Source organism: Indicator indicator, chromosome 1, assembly GCF_027791375.1.
Source record: "Indicator indicator isolate 239-I01 chromosome 1, UM_Iind_1.1, whole genome shotgun sequence".
Classification (NCBI taxonomy): domain Eukaryota; kingdom Metazoa; phylum Chordata; class Aves; order Piciformes; family Indicatoridae; genus Indicator; species Indicator indicator.
In genome coordinates, this window is record NC_072010.1 from 94,160,271 (window position 1) to 94,185,406 (window position 25,136).

At 46.8% G+C, this 25,136-nt stretch overlaps 1 protein-coding gene across 1 annotated transcript in view; it reads left to right on the forward strand.

The window, feature by feature from the left end:
- Positions 1-19,198, forward strand: part of CASR (calcium sensing receptor) — a 46,032-nt gene extending 26,834 nt beyond the window's left edge. The window contains exons 4-6 of the mRNA XM_054384580.1: positions 10,018-10,248; positions 14,643-14,766; positions 17,748-19,198. Of these exons, the coding sequence (XP_054240555.1) occupies positions 10,018-10,248; positions 14,643-14,766; positions 17,748-19,198 (1,806 nt within the window). The remainder of the gene's footprint in view (positions 1-10,017; positions 10,249-14,642; positions 14,767-17,747) is intronic.
- Positions 19,199-25,136: the final 5,938 nt, after the last annotated feature.

Sequence of the window (25,136 nt, forward strand, 5' to 3'; positions counted from 1 at the left end):
GGGCAGCCTGGTCTGATCCCTGACCACTCTTTCAGGAAAGAAGATTTTCCTAATATCCAGTGTAAGATATCCTTGCCATGTTTTGTGACCTCCTAACTGATAGTTAAATCAGTCTGGAAATCCAGCCATGTGATGACAAAATACAATAAGGTTGTTTTTGATTCTTTCAGAAATCTCTGTGACTCAGCAGAAGGGTCTTTCTGAAGCACTGTAGACACACTTTTATAATGGCATTCAGGCATTTGCAAACACCAGTAAATACCTGGTGGGAATTTCTGAAGTTTCTCAGTTAGATATGACTTGTGCAGCCTCTGTTGTAAAATCACAGAATCACAGAATGTTAGAGGCTGGAAGGCACCTCAAAAGATCATCTAGTCAAACGCCCCTGCCAGAGCAGGATCACCTGTACCAGATCACACAGGAACACATCCAGGTGAGTCTTGAATGTCTCCAGAGAGGGAGACTCCACAAACGCCCTGGGCAGCCTGTTCCAGTGTTCTGTCACTCTTCCAGTGAAAAAAATTTTCCCCCGTGTTTCTGTGGAACTTCCTATGCCTCAGCTTCCACCCACTGCCCCTTGTCCTGTCATTGGGCATCACCAAGAAGAGCCACTAGACTTGAGGTTTTGAGTTCTTTCTGGGCATCCTTTAAAATACAGTACTGTAGTAAATCTGACCCTAAATCAGATCAGTCTTGTTTTACAGAATTACAGAATGGTAGGAGTTGGAAGGGACATCTGAAGATTATCTAGATCAACCCCCCCACTAGAGCAGGATCACCTAGAGTAAATCACACAGGAACATGTCCAGGTAGCTTTGGAATGCCTCCAGAGAAGAAGACTCCACAACCTCTCTGGGCAGCCTGTTCCAGTGCTGTATCACCTTCAAAGGGTTGATTTTTTCCCCCCTTCTGTTTACATGGAACCTCCTGTGTTCCAGTTTGTGTCCCCTTGCCCTGTCACCGGACACCACTGAGAAGAGTCTGGCTCTGTCCTCCTGAACAGAATCACACAAAGTATGTGTCTACTAAAGATCAAGAAAAGGTGGAGAAAAGCTAAGGAAGCTGGCAAGGTAGATCAAAGATATTAAGCAATGTTTATTAAAAGTGAGGCAGCATTCTCCAAATAGCTAAGTTACGTCCAGGAGTAAAATCGGAAGGACCATAAACTCTGGCAGTTTAAATGTAAAAATAAAATAAGGCAGGAGAAAAACCCAAAACCCAACAGAACAAGGGACAGACTGTAAATGGGATAAAAGCTTATAAATCCTTTTCAAAACCCTTCAGCAGTAGGACTGTCTGCTGAGCCATGGATTATCAGTGCAGAAGACAAGGTAAGGCCATGGCAGAAGAAAAGTATGCTCTTTATGGACAAATCTGAGTTTGTCTATTTCTGGAGGACTTGTAGTGGATCTGTTTGATTGAAGCAACTGCAGAAGAAGGTATAGAAGAGCAAAAGGAACCTTAATACCTTGGTGCAAGTCAAGCTGCCAGAGCTCACAGATGACGTAGCTGAAGTGCTGGCTACGGGGACCAGCTCCTCACTTGAAACAGTCTTAGGTCCTGAGGCCTAGAAAGTTGGCAGATGTGACATCAACTTTCTAAACAGGTTTTGAAGGAGGTCTAAGGAACTGGCAGAGCCTGACGGCACCCATTATTAGAAACTGTAGTAAAAAAAATAATAATCATAAGGAAGGAAAAATAAAATATAGTGAGGAGGAACAACTAGGACTTTTGTAAAGAGAAACCCTACCTCACAGGATGACAGGATCACAGGATGTCAGCGGTTGGAAGGGACCCAAGGAGATCATCGAGTCCAACCCCCCTGCCAGAGCAGGACCATACAATCTAGCTCAGGTCACAGAGGAACGCATCCAGATGGGCCTTGAAAGTCTCCAGAGAAGAAGACTCCACAACCTCTCTGGGCAGCCTGTTCCAGTGGCCTGTGACCCTTACAGTAAAGAAGTTCCCCCTTGTGTTGAGGTGGAACCTCCTGTGGTGCAGCTTACATCCATTGCTCCTTGTCCTATCGCAGGGAGCAAGTGAGAAGAGCCTGACCCTCCCTCCTGACACCCAGCCCTCAGATATTTATAAACATTTATTAAATCCCCTCTCAGTCTTCTCTTTTCCAAGCTAAAAAGCCCCAGGTCCCTCAGCCTCTCCTCATAAGGCACGTGCCCAAGTCCCCTAATCATCCTTGTAGCCTTCTGCTGGACCTTCTCCAGCAGGCCCCTGTCCCTCTTAAACTAGGGAGCCCCAAACTGAACACGGTACTCTAGATGAGGTCTCACCAGGGCAGAGAAGAGGGGGAGGAGAACCTCCCTCGATCTGCTGGACACACTCTTCTTAATACACCCCAGGATCCCCCATTGGCCTTCTTGGCCACAAGGGCACATTGCTGTCCCATGGATAACTTGTTATCCACCAGGACTCCCAGGTCCCTCTCCACAGGGCTGCTCTCCAGCAGATCACCTCCCAGTGTCACCTCCCACCTGGTGCAGTTTATTATTCCTCCCCAGATGCAGGACTCTGCACTTGTCCTTGTTGAACCTCATTTGGTTTCTCTGTGCTCAGCTCTCCAGTCTGTCCAAGTCTCGTTGGATGGTTGCACAGACTTGGGCTGTGTCAGCCAAGCCTCCCAGTTTGGTGTCATCAGCAAACTTGCTGAGCAGACATGCTGTCCCATCATCAACGTCACTGATGAAAATGTTGAACAGGTCTGGACCCAGCACTGATCCCTGGGGTACTCCACTAGTTACAGATCTCCAGCTGCACCTGGCACCATTGATCACCACTCTTTGAACTCTATCTTGTAACCAGTTCCTAATCCACCTCACTGTCTGCTTATTCACAAACATCTTGAAATTCTTTGAAGGCATTGGGATAAGAGAGCTCCTCTTCATAGAGTATGCACAGGCAAGTCTGAAAAACTTCTGGTAGTCTGTCCACAAATTCAGTCCTCACATGGATGAACAATTGGTTGAAAGATAGTCAGGAGAGGATAAAAACAAACAGTGAATTCTGACAAATCACAAATGAAATCTTCAAGCTTGAGCAGGTCCTTGGAAGGCCTCCTCAGCTTTGACTAACTGCAAAGAAGCAAAGTTGGATAGGGGTCATCAGCCTGGGAAAGAAGTGTCTGAGGAAAGGATCTGACAAAGCTTTGTAACAGGCCAGCAGGATCCTGGCTGGTGTCAGGAATAGTGTGACCAGCAGGACTAGAGAAGTTATTGGGCCCCTGGGCTCAGCACTGGTAAGGCCACATCTTGAGTACTGGGTTCAGTTTTGGGGCCCTCACTAAAAGAAAGATGTTGAGGTTCTGGAGCAGGTCCACAGAGAAGGGCAACAAAGCTGGCAAAGGGTCTGGAGAGAGGTCTTGTGAGGAACAGCTGAGGCAACTGGGATTGTTTAGTCTGGGGAAAATGAGAATAAGGGGAGACTTTCTTGCTCTCTAAAACTACCCAAAAGGAGGTTGTAGACAGGTGGATGTTGGTCTCTCCTCCCTAGTAACAAATGATAGAAGGAGAGGAAATGGCCTTGAGTTGCACCAGGGGTGCTTTACATTGTGTATTAGCAGAAAGGTATTCCCTGAAAGGGTTCTCAAAGATTGGAACAGGCTCCCCAGGGAGGTGGTTGAATCCCCATCCCTGGAGGTGTTTAAAAGATGCAGAGACAAAGGTCATCAAAAAGGATTGGTCATCAAAAAAGATTAGTAGCTGCTGTGTTCCATCAGGCAAGAAGAGCTGCTTTTCTCATAAAACGTTGATCTTGCTGTAGGAGGCTGTGTTTTTGAAAGTTCACACAGGTGCAGAACACAAATGTGCAACTGCATGGAAGGAAGAAAAATCCACTGCAGGTTATCAGGTACAAAGACCTTTGTCCGAGGAAGTTACTGAGCTGCAAAATGTGTGAGAGTATTCTGGGGAGGTCCCCTTCAACTCTTGCATAGGCATGTACTGTTGGCCAGTCAGAAACAGGTCCTAGGGAGACAGGCTGCCACTATGACCTAATACAACTGCATTTATATTATGGTTTTAAGAGTGGAAACCATATGACCCAGAACTTCCAGCCTATATAAAGCATGGGATGCTACCTGGGAATGACCTTGCTAGCAACAATGAGAGGGTGAATTAGAGGGCATCTTGTATGTCCTTTCTGATAAGAGGTGTTTTAATTAAGAGGCATTGTAATTCAGTCTGGAGCCTGTGACAGCAGGGAAAAAAAAGAAAAAAGAAAGAAAAAAGAGGAAAAACTACAGAAAGAAACATCTGAAGACAGCAGTTTGCACAGTGCCCTCCCCACAGGCTGCCACTAGTTGGTAGCAATGTATTCAATTCATAAAGTCAAAACTTCTTTCTTAAACTTTTGGTTCCAGGATATGATCAAAGTAGTCCTGACATGCTCTCTTGCCCTTGCTGAAGCAAGTCTTAGTGGACTGAGTCCTGAGTATTTCTGTTTCTGTCTTCAGTTACAAAACACAGTGACACATTTTTATCTCTAAAGCCTTCAGCTAATAGTTGATAGAGGGGTGCCTGTGGAGGAGTGCTGCAGTTACCAAGCCTGCAAGTTCTGTCATCCCATAGAGAGGAGAATTTGTGTGATATACAGATATCATCATGGGGTTTTCTTGCCAGCCAAAACTCTCAGCAAGTCTGCTGATGTACAGGACTGGGAGGAGAGGCTGACACCCCCTCAGGCTGTGCTGCCATTCAGTGAGACCTGTACAGGCCGGAGAGCTGGGCAGAGGGGAACCTCTTGAAGTTCAACAAAGGCAAGTGCGAAGTCCTGCACCTGGAGAGGAATAGCCCCCTGCACCAGTACAGGTTGACCAACTGGAGAGCATCTCTCCAGAGAAGAACCTGGGAATGCTGGTGGACAACAAGTTCAGCATGACCAACAATGTGCCCTTGTGGTCAAGAAGGCCAGTGGTATTCTGGGGTGAATTATGAAGACTGTGGCCAGCAGGTTAAGAGAGGTTCTTTTACCCCTCTACTCTGCCCTAGGGAGACCACACTTGTCCACTTCTGAGCACTCCAGTTCAAGAGAGGCAGGGAACTACTGGAGAGTCTCAGCTGAGGGCCACAAAGATGCTGAGGGGATTAGAGCATCTCTTATAAGAGCATTGCTTATACAGAAAGGCTGAAAGAACCTAGGGCAGTTTAGCCTGGAGAAGGGCAGACTGAGATGGGATCTTATTGATGCTTATCAATATCTGAAGGGTAGAGGTCAAGGAGATGGGGCTGGACTCTTCCTTCTTGCCCAGTGATAGGATAAGGGGCAATGGGCACAAACTAGAGCACAGGAGGTTTCACTTAAACATAAGGAAAAAATTATTTCCTGTGAGGGTGCCAGAGCACTGGAGCTGGCTGCCTAGAGAGGTTGTGGAGTCTTCTTCTCTGGAGACTTTCAAAACCTGCCTGGACATGGTCCTGTGCTACCTGAGGTAGGGGAACCTCTTCTAGCAGGAAGGGTGGACTAGATGATCTGTGGAGGCCCCTTCCAACCTCTACCAGTCTGAGATTCAGTAAAACAGTATTATATCCTAGTATTCATCCTGTTACCATTTCACAAGCTGACTGTCAGAAATTTAGACTTGAAGGCACAGTTTGGTATTTGCTGGAAAGAGAAGACAGGTTTTGTTACTCTTTTTGTTCCCTTCACCTCTCCATTTGGGATTTTAAGTAGGACATCTCTTTCCTGCAAGAACTGATAACACTCGTACTCTCTGGATCTCCAGATATGGCTGTGTAACAGAAGCTGCTGTTCTGTGCCTAGGGAAAGACAACATTAGCTGCAGACCAGTGCTTTTGGGCAGATATGTTCTCACCTGAGAGAGATACCTGTTCACACAGGAAAGGGTTTGTAACCTGAACCCTGAGGTGTAGTGTGTGCATGACTGGGGGGACACATGCTGCTAAACTAATCCTACAAAAAGCCACTGTTACCAGGGCTACATATTGCTTTCTAAGAAGCCTTATGTCAGGAGATAAGACAAAGGAACAGATTTGGTGAGATGAATGTTATGAAATTAAACCCAAAATAATTGCATCTAGGGAATCCATAAGTTTCTCCACCATTCATCTCACTAACTGTAAGACTAGGACAGGCAGGACTTGAGCTGAAGAATCTTCAATACTGCTCTCTCAAGTTTGTTTCCTAATACATGTAGTATCTGTAATCAAAGTGCAAGGTCTGTATCTCCTGCCTATACAGATAACAGCCAGGTCAGCAGTGATATCCAGTCAGGATATCCTAGTGTTGTTCTGCAGAACTGGAGTGAGGAAAAACCTGGCATTCAGCCCAACATAATTCCAGTCACTCTGGACATCAAAGCCGCAAGTGGCACCCTGTGGTAGGTGCTAGAGCCTGCAGAGCAACTTGAGTTCCATGCTTGGCACTTATGCTGCTGATGGACAAGGTTCCTACTAACACCTCCAAGATTGCAGCTTCACTGCAGATGAGGCCAACGGGCGCTGACCCCATACAAACATCACTGTGGATCTGCAAAACCCAAGTCACCCACTCTGACATCAGAGCTGCTTCTGCTTTGTTCTCACTATTCCCTGGTGGAGCTGAAAAGAGTTATTAAACACTGTAACAGTGTCTCCAGTGGGGTGGTTGCATCCTCATCCCTGAAGGTGTTACAAAGACACAGAGATGTGGTGCTGTGGAATATAGTTTAGCACCAGACATGGTAGAGTGAGATGATTTGTGGATTTGATGATCTTAAAGGCCTTTTCCAAACAAAACAATTCTGTGATTTTGTAATTCAATGAGCTGCTGTCCTGGGTCAACACAGTCCACTCTCACAAGCCCCTCTTCCCCCCACACAGATAGGAGGGTAAGTAACACAAAAAAGCCCTCTGGGTTGAGATAAGGAATTTACTGAGATGATGCAATGCACAATTACCTGAGCCTATTCGCAGAAAAGCACAGCAAAGTGCAGAAGCAGCAGCAGAAGCTAGCGACCTCCACACACAACATACAGCCTGCCCAGTGGCAAAGACCAACACCCCAAACCAGAAACCAGAAGCAGCAGCTGGAACAGGAAGCCTCTCATGTTACAATCTGAACTTCAAGCCCCATGATACTTTGCTCCAGCCAGCACTTTCATTTTGAAGCATGGTATTGAATATCTGCAGCCTATTCAACTCAACCCATGACAGCTGGGCAAGTGGGATCTTATTGGGTGACCCTCATGGATGAGGGGGAGGAGAAGGGAACAGTCTTGTCTTTTCTTCCCTACAGCAGCCTATGCCCCGGCTCGCCACGGCTATGCCCATCAGAGGGTGAGGTCTTCCAGGGACAGGCCCTGGCTCTTCAGTGAGATGGTTTCAGCTGCATACCTCAAAGGGGAGCTGGTCTACTGAGGAGGGCCAGCAGGGATGAGGAAGAAAAAAATCCTGCCTCTGCCCTCTCAGCCATTATTCAAAGCCTGGATACTGTGGTGATATTTTTATGTACTTCCATTAACATTCCATAAATTTGCCAAGGTATCAATGGCCTCGTCATGCATAATTCTACAGTGGTTCTTCTAGACTCTCTCAGGCTGGTGTTGATAGAGCCAGTGAGAGGAGGCTATCTCTGTAGCTCTGGGAATTTTAGCTTGATAGGAGGATCCTGCTGAGAAAAATGAGGCAACTGAGCAAAACTGACAGGAATTAATGAAGGGACTCTGTCCCTCTGTCCCTGTGTTTCCTGGTGAAAAGGCTTCATCAAAACTGTATTGTCTGTTCTGCATCTGTGGGGTGAGGAAGGCTCTGCCTGCTCAGACAAATTGATTTAAGTTTGTTTCTTACATTTTGCATCCAGGGTTCTGTGTTTAGGCACTAACAGGTCAGAAAGAGAGGACTGGAGTTACAAGCTAGAACCACAGCAGGAACTACATCACAGTGGTCTAAGGCCAGATGACAGCCAGGTGCCCTCAGAGTCACCTCAGGTTGCCACAGATGAGGTCTACAGAGAAAGTAAGAACATCCATTAAATGAAGGGGGGAAAAAAATCTGATAAGTGCATAAACCAGCAACTAACCTTTTAAGAAAAACATGATGTGGATGACAGCTGCCAGTATAGGCTTTCTATCACTAAGGTTGGAAAAGACCTCTAAGATAAGTCCAACCATCTACCCAACACCACCATGCCTACTAGACCATATCCCCAAGTGCCACATCTACACTTTTTTTTTTTTTTTTAACACCTCCAGCTGTTCATGCTGCAGTTTCTTTGTTCTACCTGTCAGGCTATCTAGGTCGCAAATTTTTCAGCTACAGTTGTCCCTAGGATTAACTGCTCTTGTCCACAGCATGGGACAGTTTAAGGCATGAGGTGAAAATGACAGGAGTAAATATGTGGGGATGGCCACACTACAGTTACTTGAGACTATGCAACCAGGAGACCAAAAAAAAACACAAAAAAAGTGGTATGAAGTCTTCAGGCCTGCCATGTAGCAAGTGAGCTTGATTTGTTGTTTTTTACTGAAGTGCACTGGGCTTGGTTTTCTTCAATAAAAAGTCAAGCATTCTTGTTTCTGACTGATTGATCATTCAGGAATGACTTGGCTTCAGTAAGGCTTTTAATACTGTCTCTCATAACATCCTAATAGAAAAGCTCAACAAATGTGGCATAGGCAGTTGGTCTGTGAGGTGGATTGAACACTGGCTCAACAACAGAGTTCAGAGGGTTGTCATCTGTGGCACGGAGTCAACTTGGAGGCCTGTGGCCAGTGGTGCTCTCCAGGGATCAATACTGGGTCCAGTTTTGTTCAATATCTTTATCAATGACCTGGATGAGGGCATTGAGAGTACCAAAACTGGGGGTGTGGCCAACACCTCATCAGGCTGTACAGCCATCCAGTGAGATCTGGACAGACTGGAGAGCTAGGTGCAGGCAAACCTCATGAAGTTCAATAAGGACAAGTGCAGGGTCCTCCATTTATGAAGGAATAACAACAGGCACCAGTACAGGTTAAGGGCTGCCCTGCTGGAAAGCAGCTCCACAGAGAAAGACCTTGGAGTCCTAGTGGACAGCAAGTCTTCCATGGGACAGCAATGTGCTCTTGTGGCCAAGAGGGTCAATGGTATCCTGGGCTGCATCAAGAGAGGTGTGTCCAGCAGGTCTAGGGAAGTTCTTCTACCTCTCTGCTCTGCCCTGGTGAGACCACACCTGGAATACTGTGTCCAGTTTTGGGCTCCCCAGTTCAAGAAAGACAGAGACCTGCTGGAGAGATGCAACAGAGAGCCACAAGGATCAACAGGGGGCTTGAGCACCTTCCCTATGAAGAGAGTCTGAGCTGGGGCTATTTAGTCTTGATAAGAGATGACTGAGAGGGGATCTGAGGGGTGGGTGTCAAGTGGGGGGGGCAAGCTCTTTTCAGTGGTGCGTCATAATGAGACCAGAAACAATGGGTACAACCTTGAAAATAGATGATTTCACTTCAACATGAGGAGAAATTTCTTTACAGTGAGGGTGACAGAGCACTGGAACAGGCTGTCCAGAGAGGTTGTGGAGTCTTCTCTGGACACATTCAAAACCTGCCTGGATGCATTCCTGAGAAGACTACCCTAGGTGATCCTGGTTTGGCAGGGGGGTTGGACTCAATGATCTCTGGAGGTCCCTTCCAACCTCTAACATACTGTGACACTGTGAGAGCATTTATGTAGAGTGGTTGCAAGAGCAGGGTGAGAGGGATGCGTGGGTGATGGAACTACTTCATTGGTTGCCCAGAGAAGACTCAGTTTCTCGCGTTCCAAACCCACCTGGATGTGTTTCTGGGTAATTTATGTCATCCTGCTCTACCTTCAGAGGTCATTTCCAACCCCTACCATTCTGTGATTCTGTGTGATTCTGTGTGGTGTTGCTGAAAGCCTGGCACTGCTGTGATTGATTGATTTTTAAGAGTTTCAGGACCGTAGTAAAGTGATTGTTTCCAGTTCTATCCCCAAAGCAGTTGTGTGCTGTGGTAGGGTTGTGACACTCAGGCGTTCATGGTACCTCTCTCTCTCTCTCTCTGTGTCTCTCTAGGTTCTCAAGCATTTGCGGCACTTAAATTTCACCAATAACATGGGGGAGCAAGTAGATTTTGATGAGTTTGGGGACCTGGTAGGGAATTACTCAATCATCAATTGGCATCTCTCTCCGGAGGATGGCTCAGTTGTCTTTGAAGAGGTTGGGCACTACAACGTTTATGCCAAGAAAGGGGAGAGGCTCTTTATCAATGAAAACAAGATCCTGTGGAGTGGATTCTCTAAGGAGGTAAGTGCTTAAATCCTCACAACAATGTTTCCCAAGTCTCTGCAAACTTAAATTTGAACTCACCCTGCACATTTCTTGTATTGTGGCTCCCTGACTCACAAAAAGATCCGTTCCTCTTGCTGTCTACATGGTCTGTGCCATAGTCCTTCACACACATAGTCTTCGCACATTTCTGGACAATAACAGACAGCTGCTTCTCCCCTCCTACACATTTGGTGAGCTGGAGTATTAATAGTTTAAATAATGCCCTTTTTTCTGGCCCAAGCATAGCTTGGAATTTTGCAGTGCTATTTCCACATGAAAATTCATTACCCATGCTGGGTTGTTGACTAAATCAAGCCTTCCTGAGCTCAATAGTTTCACAGCTGAAAACAATCATCTCTTCTCCAACCAGTATCTGTGTTAGAAATATCTCTGCCTGCTCTTAGTTAGATTTGCAACTCTTTCTACTGGCTTTGCCTTCCAAGTGCCCACAGCATTCCTCACAACCTTGCCTTGTAAAATGAACACAGCAAGCCCTGTCGGTCTGCCCAGATAAACTTGGACATGGTTCTCAAAGCATGAGAGATGCCAGTACCTGCTGACTGTTTTTTAAATTTACCAGCAGATGCTTGTGCAGTCTCAAAAGTACGTGATGTAGCCATCAACTTTAGTCAGGCCTAAGTCCTTCTCCACTTTCTTGCACATGTTAGATCTTCTCAGCATAACTGCATTGTCACTAGTAGCCAGGGCTGCACCTCCCCAGTGTGATGGGAATGTGGTACAGAGATCTCCAGCCAAGAACCAGCTGAGCTGCCATCTTAGCCAGCAGCAGTCCACCCCAACCTAGACATAAATCCCTACTCCAGGAGTGGATACTAAGCAGGCTTCTAGCTTGTGGCCTGGAGGCTGACACAGGGAGCATTAGCTTAGAAGTGTTGCTGCCAGGTCTCTGCTGCCATGGTTAGATAAGTTAAATCAGCACCTGACTAATCAACAAACAATGCACTTCCAGGTGCGTGACAGATCAGGTAACTGCTTCTGGAGCAGGAACACTTCCCTGATACGTTCACACCATCAGTTAATCCTCACCTTTATGACAGGACCCCTGCTGCACTTACCACTTAAACACAGAGCTCTCTGGAGGTTTGTCAGTTTTGATGCTGTCTCCCACAGCATCCTCCTGGAGAAACTGGTTGCTCATGCTTATGGCTTGGGTATAAACTGTCTGGATGGCCAGGCCCAAAGAGTGGTGGGGAATGGAATTAAATCCAACTGGGGGCCAGTCACAAGTGATCTCCCTGGAGACCAGAATTGGGGTCATTTCTCATCAATGATCTGGAGAAGGGGATTGAGTGCACTCTCAGTAAATCTGCAGATGACTCTAAGCTGGGAGAGAGTGTTGATTTGCTTGAATGTAGGAAGGTTCTGCAGAGGGATGTGGGCAGGCTGGATCAATGAGCTGAGGCCAGTTGTATGAGATTCAACAAGGCCAGGTTCTGGGTCCTGCACTTGGGTCACAACAACCCCATGAACTTTCCAGGATTAAGACAGAGAGGATGGAAAGAGAAAGACCCAGGGGTGTTGATGAAAAGCCAGCTGAATATGAGGCAGCAGTATGCCCAGGTGGCCAAGAAGGTCAAGAGCATCCTGGCCTCTATCAGGAATAGTGTGACCAGCAGGATCAGGGAAGATATGCCCCTGTGCTCAGCACTGGTGAGACCATACCTTGAGTCCTGGGTTCAGTTTTGGGGCCCTCACTACAAGAAAGACATTGAGGTGCTGTAGGAGGTCCAGAGAAAGGCAATGAAGCTGGTGAAGGGTCTGGAGAACAGGTCTGGTGAGGAGCAACTGAGGGGATTGACATTGTTTACCCTGGGGAAAAGGAGGCTGAGGGGAGATCTTCACACCTTCTACAAATCCCTGAAAGGTGCAAGGTGGGTGTTGTTCTCTTCTGCCTAGTAACAAGTGATAGGATGAGAGAAAATGTCCTCAGGCTGCACCAGGGAAGCTTTAGGTTGACTATTAGAAGAAACTTCTTCCCTGAAAGAGTTCTCAAATGCTGGAACCGGCTCCCCAGGGAGATGGTTGAATCCCTGTCCATGGAGGTGTTTCAGAGATGTAGAGATGTGGTGCTTTAGTACCAGACTTGGTAGAGTTAGGGAATGGTTGGACTCAATGATCTTAAAGGTCTTTTCCAACCAAAACAATTCTGTGATTCTACTTAGAGCACATTGCCACAAAAATACTGAGTTCAGGCTTCTCTAAGCCAAGCTGGAGTTTCTGAGCAGAAAAAACCAAACAAGTGGAATTAAAACCCCTGATATTCTAACCCCTCCTTCTGACCACTGAAAACTCCACTGGCACATTTCCCAACAGTTAGGATTTTATTGGATTTTTACTTAAACTGAGTAGTTTTGTTCTCTTGGTCTAAATTCCTCCAACAGTTCAATATTTATCTCTGTCCTAAACTGTTAGAAGCATGACTTGATGTTGCTGAGTGTCTTGTTAGGGCATGTAAATTGTGAGCTAGTGAAGAAGGTTGTGATCTCTGTCTGCTGCAGCCTTTTTTTTAGTTTATGGAGTTTGAATTTCTTCCACACAAAAGTCTTTGCTCAATGACTTCACTCACTGAAGCCTTTTGTGCTTCTGTCATACTTAAAAAAGAGATTAAGTGCAGTGAAAATCAACACAGCAACTTCATCATTGGCCAGAACTGCAAAAGAACAAGTTAAAGAATAGGTAAGATAGATTCATTTTGGCAGAACTTGATGAAATTCCCCACAGAATACTTAAGAAGATAGCCAAAGCAATTGTAGTACTAGCAATTGATCTTGGAGACATGCAGAGGATGGGTGATGCCCCGAAGGATTAGAGAAGGATAATCATAATACCTGTTTTTAAAAGCAGATGAAGGAGCCAAGGGAATTGCAGATAACTGAGCTGAGCTTCAGTAACAGAAAAGACTTGATAAAAGAAAAATAAATTACACAGTTTATAAACACTTGGAGGATAATAAAATGATAAGAAAAAGCCAGCATGAATTTGGCAAGATGCAATCATGCCAAACCAATTAAATTTTCCTCCTTGGAAGCTAAAGCAACTTAGTAGATAATGGGGCAGAAGTGTGTGACTTCACTTGGGTCTTTCATTCAGCCTTGTTCAAAATCATCAGTGGGAACCTAGGAAGAGACAGTCTGGTGTCATCAAGTCCTCCTGGTGGCTGTACTACCTGCTGAAAGACTGTCCCAAGAAGTAGGTGTTAACAGGAAAGAGTTCTTCAAGTGGGAAGCTCCTGGGATTTGCCCTGGATACCTGTTCATCCAATTAATCATGCAATCCTGATTAAGAGTTTAGGAAAGGCATTGCCAAAGTGTGCTTCAGCTGTGCTTCAGAGTGACAGGCAAATGACTGCTCCCAGCTGCAGATGAATACTCAAGCCACAAAATGCTAGACTCATAGAATCATTTTTGTTAGAAAAGACTTTAAAGATCATTAAATCCAACCATTCTCTAAGTCTACCAAGTCTGGTGCTAAACCATGTCCCTCAGCACCACATCTTTGCCTCTTCAAAACACCTCCAGGGATGGGGATTCAACTATCTCCCTGGGGAGCCAGTTCCACAGTTTGAGAGAGGTCATTTTATCTTGTCCTTTCACTGGTTCCTAAGGAGAAGAGACTGACTGCCAGCTGGCTCCAGCCTTCTTTCAGGGAGTTGTAGAGGGTGAGGTCTCCCCTCAGCCTCATTTTCTCGAGACTAAACAACCCCAGTTAACCCAGCTGCTCATCACAAGGCCTGTTCTCCAGAACCTTCACCAGCTTTGTTGCCTTTCTCTGGACCCACTCCAGGACTTCAATGTCTTTCTTGTAGTGAAGGCCCCATGTCCATGGTTGACTCAAATTCCTACCAGTAGTGACTTACTGTCTTTTTTTTCCCAAGCATCTAATGACTGTTCTCTGGCATGTGTATTGTGGGTCACATACCAGTTTGCAGTGCCCACAACACAGCAGAGATTACTAAGATCAGCTGATATTCCCTGCTATCCCTTGATGTGTTCTTTCAACCAAATACAAATGCAGTGGGTTGAGGAAAGACTAATTGTGGAACATGTGTCTGTTCTGTGGAGGGAAGACGTGAGCCTCTGAGGGTCTGCATCCAGCATGCTAATCAAAGAACACCACCCTTGGGGGAAGCCAAAGGTCTTGCAGTAGAAAGGCAACACAGAATAGAATCACAGAATCATTAAAGTTGGAAAAGACCTCCAAGATCATCAAGTCCAGTCATTAACCCAGCACTATCAGATCACCACTCAACCATAGAATTAAAGAATCATTAGGGTTGAAAAAGACCTCTAAGCTCATGCCTGGCATTGCCACCCTCAGGCATTAACCCTCCTTGGGCTCTTTCCTTGCAGGTGCCTTTCTCCAACTGCAGCAGGGATTGCCTCCCAGGCACAAGGAAGGGCATTATTGAGGGGGAGCCCACCTGCTGCTTTGAGTGTGTGGACTGCCCTGATGGGGAGTACAGTGATGAAACAGGTAAATATGGAGCTGCTTTGGGGGTTGCAGGGGACCATGCCTGCCCTATGGGCAGCACATGCAGTTGTTGCTGAAACTGCTTCCCTGCAGGTGCTGAGCTCTGGTTGCTTTGCCAGGAAGCTTCACAGAAAAGTCTGGAGGGACTTCTGCAAAGCTTATGGGATTTGAGTGCTATAGTCCTCAGGTCTTCCGCTAAGCCCTGTTGTCCCTTCTGCCAAGCCTGGTTGTCCCTTCTGCCAAGCCTGGTTGTCCCTTCTGCTAAGCCCGGTTGTCCCTTCTGCCAAGCCTGGTTGTCCCTTCTGCTAAGCCTGGTTGTCCCTTCTGCTAAGCCTGGTTGTCCCTTCTGCTAAGCCCGGTTGTCCCTTCTGCCAAGCCTGGTTGTCCCTTCTGCTAAGCCTGGTTGTCCCTTCTGCCAAGCCTGGTTGTCCCTTCTGCCAAGCCTGGTTGTCCCTTCTGCCAAGCCCGGTTGTCCCTTCTGCCAAGCCTGGTTGTCCCTTCTGCCAAGCCTGGTTGTCCCTTCTGCTAAGCCCGGTTGTCCCTTCTGCCAAGCCTGGTTGTCCCTTCTGCCAAGCCCGGTTGTCCCTTCTGCCAAGCCTGGTTGTCCCTTCTGCTAAGCCTGGTTGTCCCTTCTGCTAAGCCCGGTTGTCCCTTCTGCCAAGCCTGGTTGTCCCTTCTGCCAAGCCCGGTTGTCCCTTCTGCTAAGCCTGGTTGTCCCTTCTGCCAAGCCTGGTTGTCCCTTCTGCTAAGCCTGGTTGTCCCTTCTGCCCTGAGTTAGGCCAGACAACACGCCAAAGGACTTGCATAGAGAAGCCTCCCAGGCACCCAGAAGCCAACTCCGTCACACTGTAGCAATAGCTTTTGTTTCTCCAAAAGCCTGGGAGAAGGCAACACTGCCTACCCTAATCCTAAATTCTGTAATTATCTGTCTGTTTTTCCTCATGTTGTCAGGGTTTTATTTCATGCTTTATAAAGAAATAAATTCCATTCCATCCCTGACTTTGTGAGCAGAGAGAGAGATTTTCTTTTTTGGGGGTCACCAACCACAGCTTCTATGGAGCATTGTAACTACAAGACACCAGAATCTCTGTCTCTTATCAAATATCTGTGGATATCTTTTTTATTGGTTTCAATGGGAGCTTGGATCAAGCCACTTGGGTTCTGCAGTGGAAGGAAAAGGTGACCTCAGTTTAGAGCTGGCTGGAAAATTATGTATTTCCAACACCATTAGTGCTCCCTCAGTGTTGGGTCTCCCCAAGTTAACGAAGACAAGTAAATCCTTTCAGAACTCAACACTGCAGAATGCTCAGGATCTCCTATACCAGGAGGGAAGCAGTTGTCCTCCTTTGGGATGGTCCAATTTGCTTCCTATCAAATAGGAATGAATTTTTTTAGCATGAACATGCAACACCACAGGGGGCTTGGCAGTAGCATTTTCAAATTAAACATGTGGTCATGTGTAATAGGGTGTGTAATAGGGGTCTTTTTTGGTATTTTTCATGGGATTTTGAAAGCTGGCACTGGGGAAATTTGTGGGGCTGATGGGGTGACTGTGTTCTGACTCCACAGTTTTCTGCTCCTGTTTCAGCTGACAGCAATTATTTCCCGTGCTTGCTAGCTTTATAAGTGTAGAGAGCAGTTTTACTACCAGTCTCAGCCAGATGAGAAACTGATGCTACCAAAGGAGACAGTCTGTCATGTTCTCTCCCAGCTCTTTGCACCCACCCTTTGTCTGGGAGCAGTGTTGGTGCTCCACAGAGTGAGCTGGATCAGGTCTCTGGTCATCCTGAAAACAAACTCTTGGCAGGTTGAATTTCCAGCTAGAATGAGAAGCTGTATGACCTCTAGTCTTAACACATGGGAGGGGACAGGAATGAGCAGCCCTGGGAGAGGAGGGAGATCTGGTTTGCTCCCTTTAGTGACAGTGTGGTCGCTAAGTCAGCTCACAACAGTGAAAGCACATCTTTAGGTTGCAGTGCTAAGTGCTGCTTCTACCCTGCTTCAGCTCCTTCTATCCTATCTGTGGTAGAAGCTGTTAAATTCCAGGGGATTGTGGAGTTAGCTCTGCCTTGCCTGCGGTTTGCAATTGGCCTTCAGATAAAAGGCACAAGAAAGATAAAAATGATCAGTTGAATACATCCAGAAGGCTGAGGCAGGTGATGACTTCCAGCTCACTGCTCTCAATCCCTTTCCACTGCCATCAAGGGAGTCATGACCCTCCCCAGTGGAGCCTAAGATCCATTTAGGTGAAAGAAGAGCAGAAGCAGCAGGTCCTTTGCCTTTTGATTGTGGCAGCCACTGGAGACATATGTTGCCATCCCAGCAGGCACTAGGTTCATGCAGAGGAAAGAGATGGAGACAGCAGATTTCCCTTGGCAAGAACCAAAGGATGCTGTGTTGGGTGTGGAGAGAGTGATATCACTAAGACACATGTTCTCCTGATGTTCCAACATGAAATGAGAGTGTGCTGGGAGTCAAGGGCAGTGATTGCCTTCAGGGAAGAGCGATTTAAACACTGCTAAGACTCAGCTCTGTGGACTATGAAATAAGTTCTCAAAGCACTTCCGGGGCAAGCACATTTTTAATTTACTCTGTAATGCATGGTGCAAATGATGTAAGTGTGACAGATGTGAAGACAGACAGAAGTAGATGATAAAAGTGAAGAAAGAAGAAAGAGAAGGACAGAGTCTGTGTAACAACAGCTGACAGCAATCAAAGTTGGCAAAATATTGCTACAAAATGAATTCCAGAAACACAAGTGCAGGGGCAGGGCTTTTTTTTAAGCTGCAACTAGGCCCATGTGGAGCTGGTTGTTCCAGTGTAAAACTCCTTCGAGACACCAGCCTATGACTCTGGGAACCTGCAGACACTAAAGGCAACTCTCCATGTATTTCAGGTGAAGGCAGGTGCATAGTTGCTGTACATGTCATCCTACATTTCAGCTTCTTATTGTGACAAACCTCTCCCCATCACTTGTCTTTCAGATGCAAGTGCCTGTGACAAGTGCCCTGAGGATTACTGGTCCAATGAGAACCACACATCCTGCATCCCCAAGCAGATAGAGTTTCTGTCCTGGACCGAGCCCTTTGGGATTGCTCTGACTCTCTTTGCTGTGCTGGGGATTTTCCTGACTTCTTTTGTCCTGGGAGTCTTCACCAAATTTCGCAACACACCCATTGTGAAGGCCACAAACAGAGAGCTGTCCTACCTCCTCCTCTTCTCCTTGCTCTGCTGTTTCTCCAGCTCGTTGTTCTTCATTGGTGAGCCCCAGAACTGGACTTGCCGTCTGCGGCAGCCAGCTTTTGGCATCAGTTTTGTCCTCTGTATCTCTTGCATCCTGGTAAAAACCAACCGTGTCCTGCTTGTCTTTGAGGCAAAGATCCCCACCAGCCTCCACCGAAAGTGGTGGGGCCTCAACCTCCAGTTCCTCCTGGTCTTTTTGTGCACATTTGTGCAGATTGTTATCTGTGTGATTTGGCTCTACACGGCCCCGCCGTCCAGCTACCGTAACCATGAACTGGAGGATGAGATTATCTTCATCACCTGCCATGAAGGCTCCCTGATGGCCCTTGGCTTCCTCATTGGCTACACCTGCCTCCTGGCAGCCATTTGCTTCTTCTTTGCCTTCAAGTCCCGAAAGCTGCCGGAGAATTTTAATGAGGCCAAGTTCATCACCTTCAGCATGCTGATATTCTTCATCGTGTGGATCTCCTTCATCCCTGCTTATGCCAGTACATATGGCAAGTTTGTCTCTGCTGTGGAGGTGATTGCAATACTGGCTGCCAGCTTTGGCCTCCTGGCCTGCATCTTCTTCAACAAAGTCTACATCATCCTCTTCAAGCCCTCCCGCAACACAATTGAGGAGGTGCGCTGCAGCACAGCTGCCCACGCTTTCAAGGTGGCTGCCAGGGCTACCCTGAGACGAAGCAATGTGTCCCGCAAACGTTCCAATAGCCTGGGGGGCTCCACCGGCTCCACGCCTTCCTCATCCATCAGCAGCAAGAGCAACCACGAGGACCCTTTCCCTCTACCAGCCTCTGCCGAGCGGCAGCGGCAGCAGCAGCGTGGATGCAAGCAAAAGGTCAGCTTTGGGAGTGGCACAGTCACTCTGTCACTGAGCTTTGAGGAGCCACAGAAGAATGCCATGGCCAACAGGAATGCCAAGCACAGGAACTCCCTGGAAGCCCAGAACAGCGACGACAGCCTGATGCGGCACCGAGCCCTGCTGCCACTGCAGAATAACGAGCCTCTCGGCACTGAGCCCAACTTCCAGGCAGCTTCCAGCCCAGAGACCAGTTCACAGGAGTCGGTGGTAGGAGACACCAAAGAAGAGGTGCCAGGCCCTGAGGCAGAACCTTCCCTGCCGTCGGCTAACTCCCGAAATTTTATAGGTCCTGGAGGTGGCTCTGTCACAGAGAACACAGTACATTCCTAACAAAAGAAGATCGTGAGAAGCAGCTCCCAGGAGGAACTTGCTCACCTCTTGCTTCTGAATGGGAAAGACAACAATGACACGCTTCTGTGACACAGCCCTACCACACCATACTGTTAGCACCAGTAATACCTGTGCCTCTAGAGGAAGGACTGTGTCTGGGGAGCCTTGGACTGAATTTATAGTCACTCTATTGGCACCAGGACATCTCAGAAGGACAAGTGAAGATCACCTCTGGTGGGGCTTAAGCAGAAGTCTGCATGCCACCTTGCCTCTGTAAGCTTTTCCTGCCAGACTGCAACTCAGCTGACTATGGGAGGCACTGGGCAACTCCACTATACTCTGCTTTTACATTTATGTATAATATTCCTCTTTCCCACTATGTATAATATCCCCTCTTTATCCACTCTGTGATCTGTAACCATGTGCATCAGGACTCCCAGCTCTACAAAAGCAAGGTACAAGGTTTCATTTGGGGAAAGCACGGTCGTGGGGAACAATAAAGAAGCCCCCAACATCCTGCATGCTGTGTACAGCCAAGGGTGTGAACATGTAAAGTATTTAATGTGACAGAGCGCCCTGCTATTTATATTTAGTAATGTCCCAGTCTTCTCCTTTCCGCCCAGCAGGAAGCACTGGACAGTACTCTTCACAGACTCCATTGCACTAGACCAAGCTACTAGGTTCCTTCTGGTTTCCTCTCCAGCTGAGGTGGCTTTACCTCCAGCCTACTTGCTTTGGTGAAGGGGGAGAACAGCTTGTAATTAGCTTGTAATTTCCCCTTATCTCCCAACAGAGAAAGTTGTGAGAGCACAATGAGATGTATCCACGATTATGTCGCTAGTAGTTGTATGCTTAACAAAGTGTTGCTGCTGTACTATTCCACATGGCATACATGGCTAACCCCTTCACACCATAATCAGTGTTGTGCTTTGCCTCAAACCTACATAGAGCACTGCGCTCGTCGTGACCCTACTGCTGGGCCTGATAGAAAGCAAATGGGACAAAGTGAGATGGAGGAGTTAGGGATGGAGAGAGAGCTCCCAGGTGTGGTAAATACGATTGCAGGAGTGCTGAGTATCTGAAGTGTATGTGCTGATAGACGACTGAGGAAGACACAGAGGCCTTCAGCTCTGAGACACACACAAAGACAAATGGATAAATTGGAGATGTTTTGGCTCCTACAGGGCACCTCCTAGGTTGTTTCTGTTATTTCTGTCTAATGTCTTTATCAATGATGTGGATGAGGGCATTGAGTGTGCCCTCAGTAATTTTGCAGATGACACTAAACTGGTAAGAAGAGTTGATCTGCTGGAGGGTAGTAGGATGGCTCTACTGAGGGACACAGACAGGCTGAATCCATGGCCTAAGACCAATTATATGAGATGATTCAACAAAGCCAGGTGCCAGGTCCTGCACTTGGGTCACAACAACCTCATGAGTATTCCAGCCTTGGGGCAGAGTGGCTGGAAGAGAAAGACCTGAGGGTGTTGAATGACAGACAGCTGAAGATGAGCCAGCATATGCCCAGGTGGCCAAGAAGGCCAACAGCATCCTGGCCTGTATCAGGAATGGTGTGATCAGCAGGACAAGGGAAGTGATTGTCCCCCTTTTCGCAGCACTGGTGAGGCCACACCTTGAGTTCTGGATTGTTTTAGGGCCCTTGCTACAAGAAAGACATCGAGGTTCTGAAGGGGATCCAGAGAAGGACAGGAAAGCTAGTGAAGGGTCTGGAGAACAGGTCTTGTGAGGAGTGGCTGAGGGAACTGAGGTTGTTTAGGCTGGAGGCAAGGAGGCTTCTTGCTCTTTACAACTACCTGAAAGAAGGTTTTAGTGAGGTGGGTGTTGGTCTCTTCTCCCTAGTTACAAGTGATAGGCCAAGAGGAAATGGCCTCAAGTTGCACCAGGGAAGGTTTAGGTTGGATATTAGAAGAAGATCCTTGACTGAAAGAATTCTCCAACACTGGAACAAGCTCCCCAGGGAAGTGGTTGAACCCCCATCCTTGGAGGTGTTTCAAAGATGAAGAGATGTTGTGCTGAGAGACATGGTTTAGCACCAGATAATGGTTGGACTCGATGATCTTAAACATCTTTTCCAACCTCAACAATTCTGTGATTCTATGATTATTTCCCTCCTGGCCCATCTTGAGGAGAAGGCACCTAGCACAAAAAAGGTAGACCATACATGAGGAAAAATGGTAAAGGCTTCAGGAAAGCATAGCAGAACTTCATTATTCTTGACACTTGTCCCCCTTCCCCAAAAGCAGACATACGGGCTCCTGGTTTTCACAGAACGGTAAGGATTGGAAGTGACCTCAGAAAATCATCTAGTACAACCCTCCTGCTACCCTCTAGGATCACCTAGAGTAAATCACACAGGAATACATCCAGGTCAGTTTAGAATGCCTCCAGAGATGAAGACTCCACAATGTCTCTGGGCAGCCCAGTCTAGTGCTCCGCCACCCTCAAAGTGAAGAACTTATTTCCTTCTGTTTTATTGGAACCCCCTGTGTTCCATATTGTGCCCATTGCTCCTTGTCCTAACACTGTTTTACAAGGCATGCCTAGTTCTTCTCCATCCATACTGGAAAGGTTGAAATAAGACAGTCACTAGAAGAGAGATTTGTCACAGCCTGATTGAGAGGAAAAAAAGCATCCTTTGACAGCCTGGTAGGAGGGAGTGGCTCAGTTGTGAGCAGAAACCAAAGGACTGTGTGAATGCATTGGAGGAAATACCCCAGGTTGTCTTGTTGTTGTTTCCACTTGGTTGTTCTTTCACCAGGGCAGGTGACAGAAAAACTGCAGAAAAACTTTGTTTTGCCACCTCCACTTGTTGCTGACAAAGGAAAAGGGGCTTCTGAAAGCAAAATCCAGAACTCCAAGGAGCATGCTATTGAGATAAGTTATTTTAACCTTTCTGTTAACCTGTGATATTCTCCTCAAAGTGGTCTCAAATTTTCATCATACCATGTAAGAACTGCATGAATTTGACTTGCAAGGCCTGCAAGTTACAATATTTGATAAGGTTGTGGCATAGCTGGTTAAGAAAGGGAAAAAAAAGAAAGAGTTTGAAAACACAAATCCTTGTGGACAGTTTTGCAAACCACCCTGGTTTCTACCCCTGGACCCACTGAGAGTTGCTCATTGATTCTGAAAAAAAAACAGGTACCTGCTGGTGGCCTCTGGGCTTTGTTTGGAGTATGGAATTGAGCCGATGGTCTCCCGAGTCTAAATGCACGAATGGAGATGGGCACCAGATGGCAGAATGGGCTTTAAAATGTGCTCTGGTTACGGCTCTGGCTTCCAAAAGCCTCAGTAGCTGGCTTTCATGCCACTGAATCATTCCTATGGGCCAAACCCAGGAAAGTAGCCCCTCAAACAAAGCCAACAGCATTGAAAGCACTGAAGAGCTTAAAGAATGAAATGAAAATTACATGAGACAAATCAAAGTCTGTGCATGAACACGAGGAACAGAAATTCACTATCTGCTGCCCTATTCGGAGAACAGTATTCAATGGCTGTGCACTGCTGACATTCAGGTGTTCTTCATTCTTTGGGTGGTTTTCATTCTTTACATGTTTTGGGGGTTTTTGTTTGTTTGTTTTTTCTTTACATCTATTTAAAATGAATTTGTACCCTTGTACATGGTATAGCTGCCACAATTTTATAGCACAGACTAACCTGATCAGTTTGCTGGGGAACCCCCATCCAGCCTCACTGCACACATACTTGGAGCTTTAAGCCTCAAGCTCCACATGTGTGAGAACTGTGTTGTAGTGATGCACACACTAGATGCAAAGGAATTTTATTAAAAAAACAAACAAACAAACAAACAAAAGGCCCTCTTCATGAAGGTGATTTGCAACTAGACCTATTTTCCCATGTTCTCATCTGGCCAAGTCCAGAAGAGAAGGTTGCTCAGATACCTCTGTGTGTGTGACACAAGACAATACCAGTAAAGACTAATTGGGCAACGGTCTCTGTTGAAAGCTTAAGCCTGAGAACATCCACTGGCATGTCCCAGTAGAAGCTGCACACATGAATGGCTGCCCCATTCCACCTCCCATGGCTCAAAAAGCTACTGGAAAGCGTGTGCCAATACTGATGTTTTCCAAGACATCTGGTAGTGAAGCAACAGCCACGGAAACAGAAAAAAGGAGTCTTTGGTGGGATTTCCATTGGCAAACTTGGCTGATGGGCTGGGAACCATCCCAAATGAAGATCTCAGTCCTTCACCCTCACACTGCTCACTAACCCGGCATAACTCTGTGAGCCCAAATTTCCAGCAAAACATTTATTTGTTCTCCGCAGAGGAGTGAGGGTGATACAAGGGGAAAGAAATCCTTTTTCCGGATTCTGTTTCATATTTCTCACTATGTCCTCTTCCCTACCAGTGCTGGAGGTCCATTCTGTACACAATACCCTCTGCTGTTAGAGGTACATTTACCAATGTATCAAGGGATCATAGAATTGTAAAATTGTTTCTGTTGGAAAAGACCTCTAAGATCGTCAAGTGCAGCTATTCTCTAACTAGTAAGTCTGGCGTAGCTTGGAAACCGGATGAGGAAGGTAGGTTTTTGTTACTGTTGTTTTTCCAAAGAATCTAGGTATTTAAACTGGGGGAAATTTAGCTAAAGATCTGAACATTCAGGATGAAGTCTTATCAGGGCATTCTCAAAGGCTGGATGATTCACCACAGCCTTTAGTTTGCTGGCTGAGGAACAAGCTACATCAGCCTGAAAGAAGGAATGATGAACGTGGTGAGTGAGGGAGTCCTGGACATCACAGAATCACAGACTGGTAGAGGTTGGAAGGTATCTCCGGAGTTCATCTAGTCCAGCCCCTCTGCTAGAGCAGGTTCACCTAGATCAGGTTGCACAGGAACATGTCTAGGCTGGTTTTGAAAGCCTCCAGAGAAGGAAACTCCACAATCTCTCTGAGCAGCCTGTTCCAGTGCTCTGGCACCCTAAAAGTAAACGAGTTTTTCTGTATGTCTAAGTGAAACCAAGTCTAGTTGAGAGGCATCCCTGCCTGTGGCAGGGAGGTTGGAGTAAATGGTCTCTAAGGTCCTTTCCAACCTGTGCCATTCTATGATTCTTTGAAGCCTCCTGTGTTCCAGTTTGTGCCCACAGGCCCTTGCCCTATCACTGGGCACCACTGAAAAGAGGGAACTTTCCAGGCTGCTGAAGCAAATGTGTCTTTTCCAATGGAAACAATTCTATGATTCTGTGTCATGTAGGTGAGGGTTGCTGGAAAACGTCACATGCTGGAAAAGAGCTGCTGTTCAGGACAGCCCTAGGATAGTCCTGTCCTCACACAGGTCTGTGACTGAGGTGTCGTCTGGCAAGGTCAGGCTACAGACCTGTGCTGGCTTATCCTGCAGGCAGCTTTTATAGCAATTCTTCCTTTTAGCTTTTAAAATCTTTTAAATTTATTTTATTTTTCATCATCTACTGGGTTTCAGCACAAGAAGTTTTCTGCCAAGGCCAGAGAGAGCTGGTGCTACAGTTCGTCTGGCCTGGCCACATCTCTAGGACCATCACTGTTGGGGGCAGGGTGCTCCTACCCCCTCACACTGCTCCCCCTGCCTCATACTTTAAAAGGTCCAAATGCGGATTTGAACATGCAGCCTAGGCTTGAAAAGGCCCTGGGGGTGCTAGCAGACAAGAGGCTGACTGTAACCCAGCAACCTGCCCTTGTGGCCGAGGTGGCCAATGGCATCCTGATGGCCAGCTGGCCAAAGGAGCTTCTCTCCCTCTATTCTGCCCTGCTGAGGCCTCATCTGAAATCCTGTGTCCAGTTCTGGGCTCCCCAGTTTAAGAAAGACAGGGAACTACTGGAGAGAGTCTTATCAGAGAGTCAGTAAGATGAGAGGGTTGGAGGAGAGGCTGAAGAGATGTGGGGCTCTTTAGCCTGGAGGAGACTGAGGGGAGAATCTTAT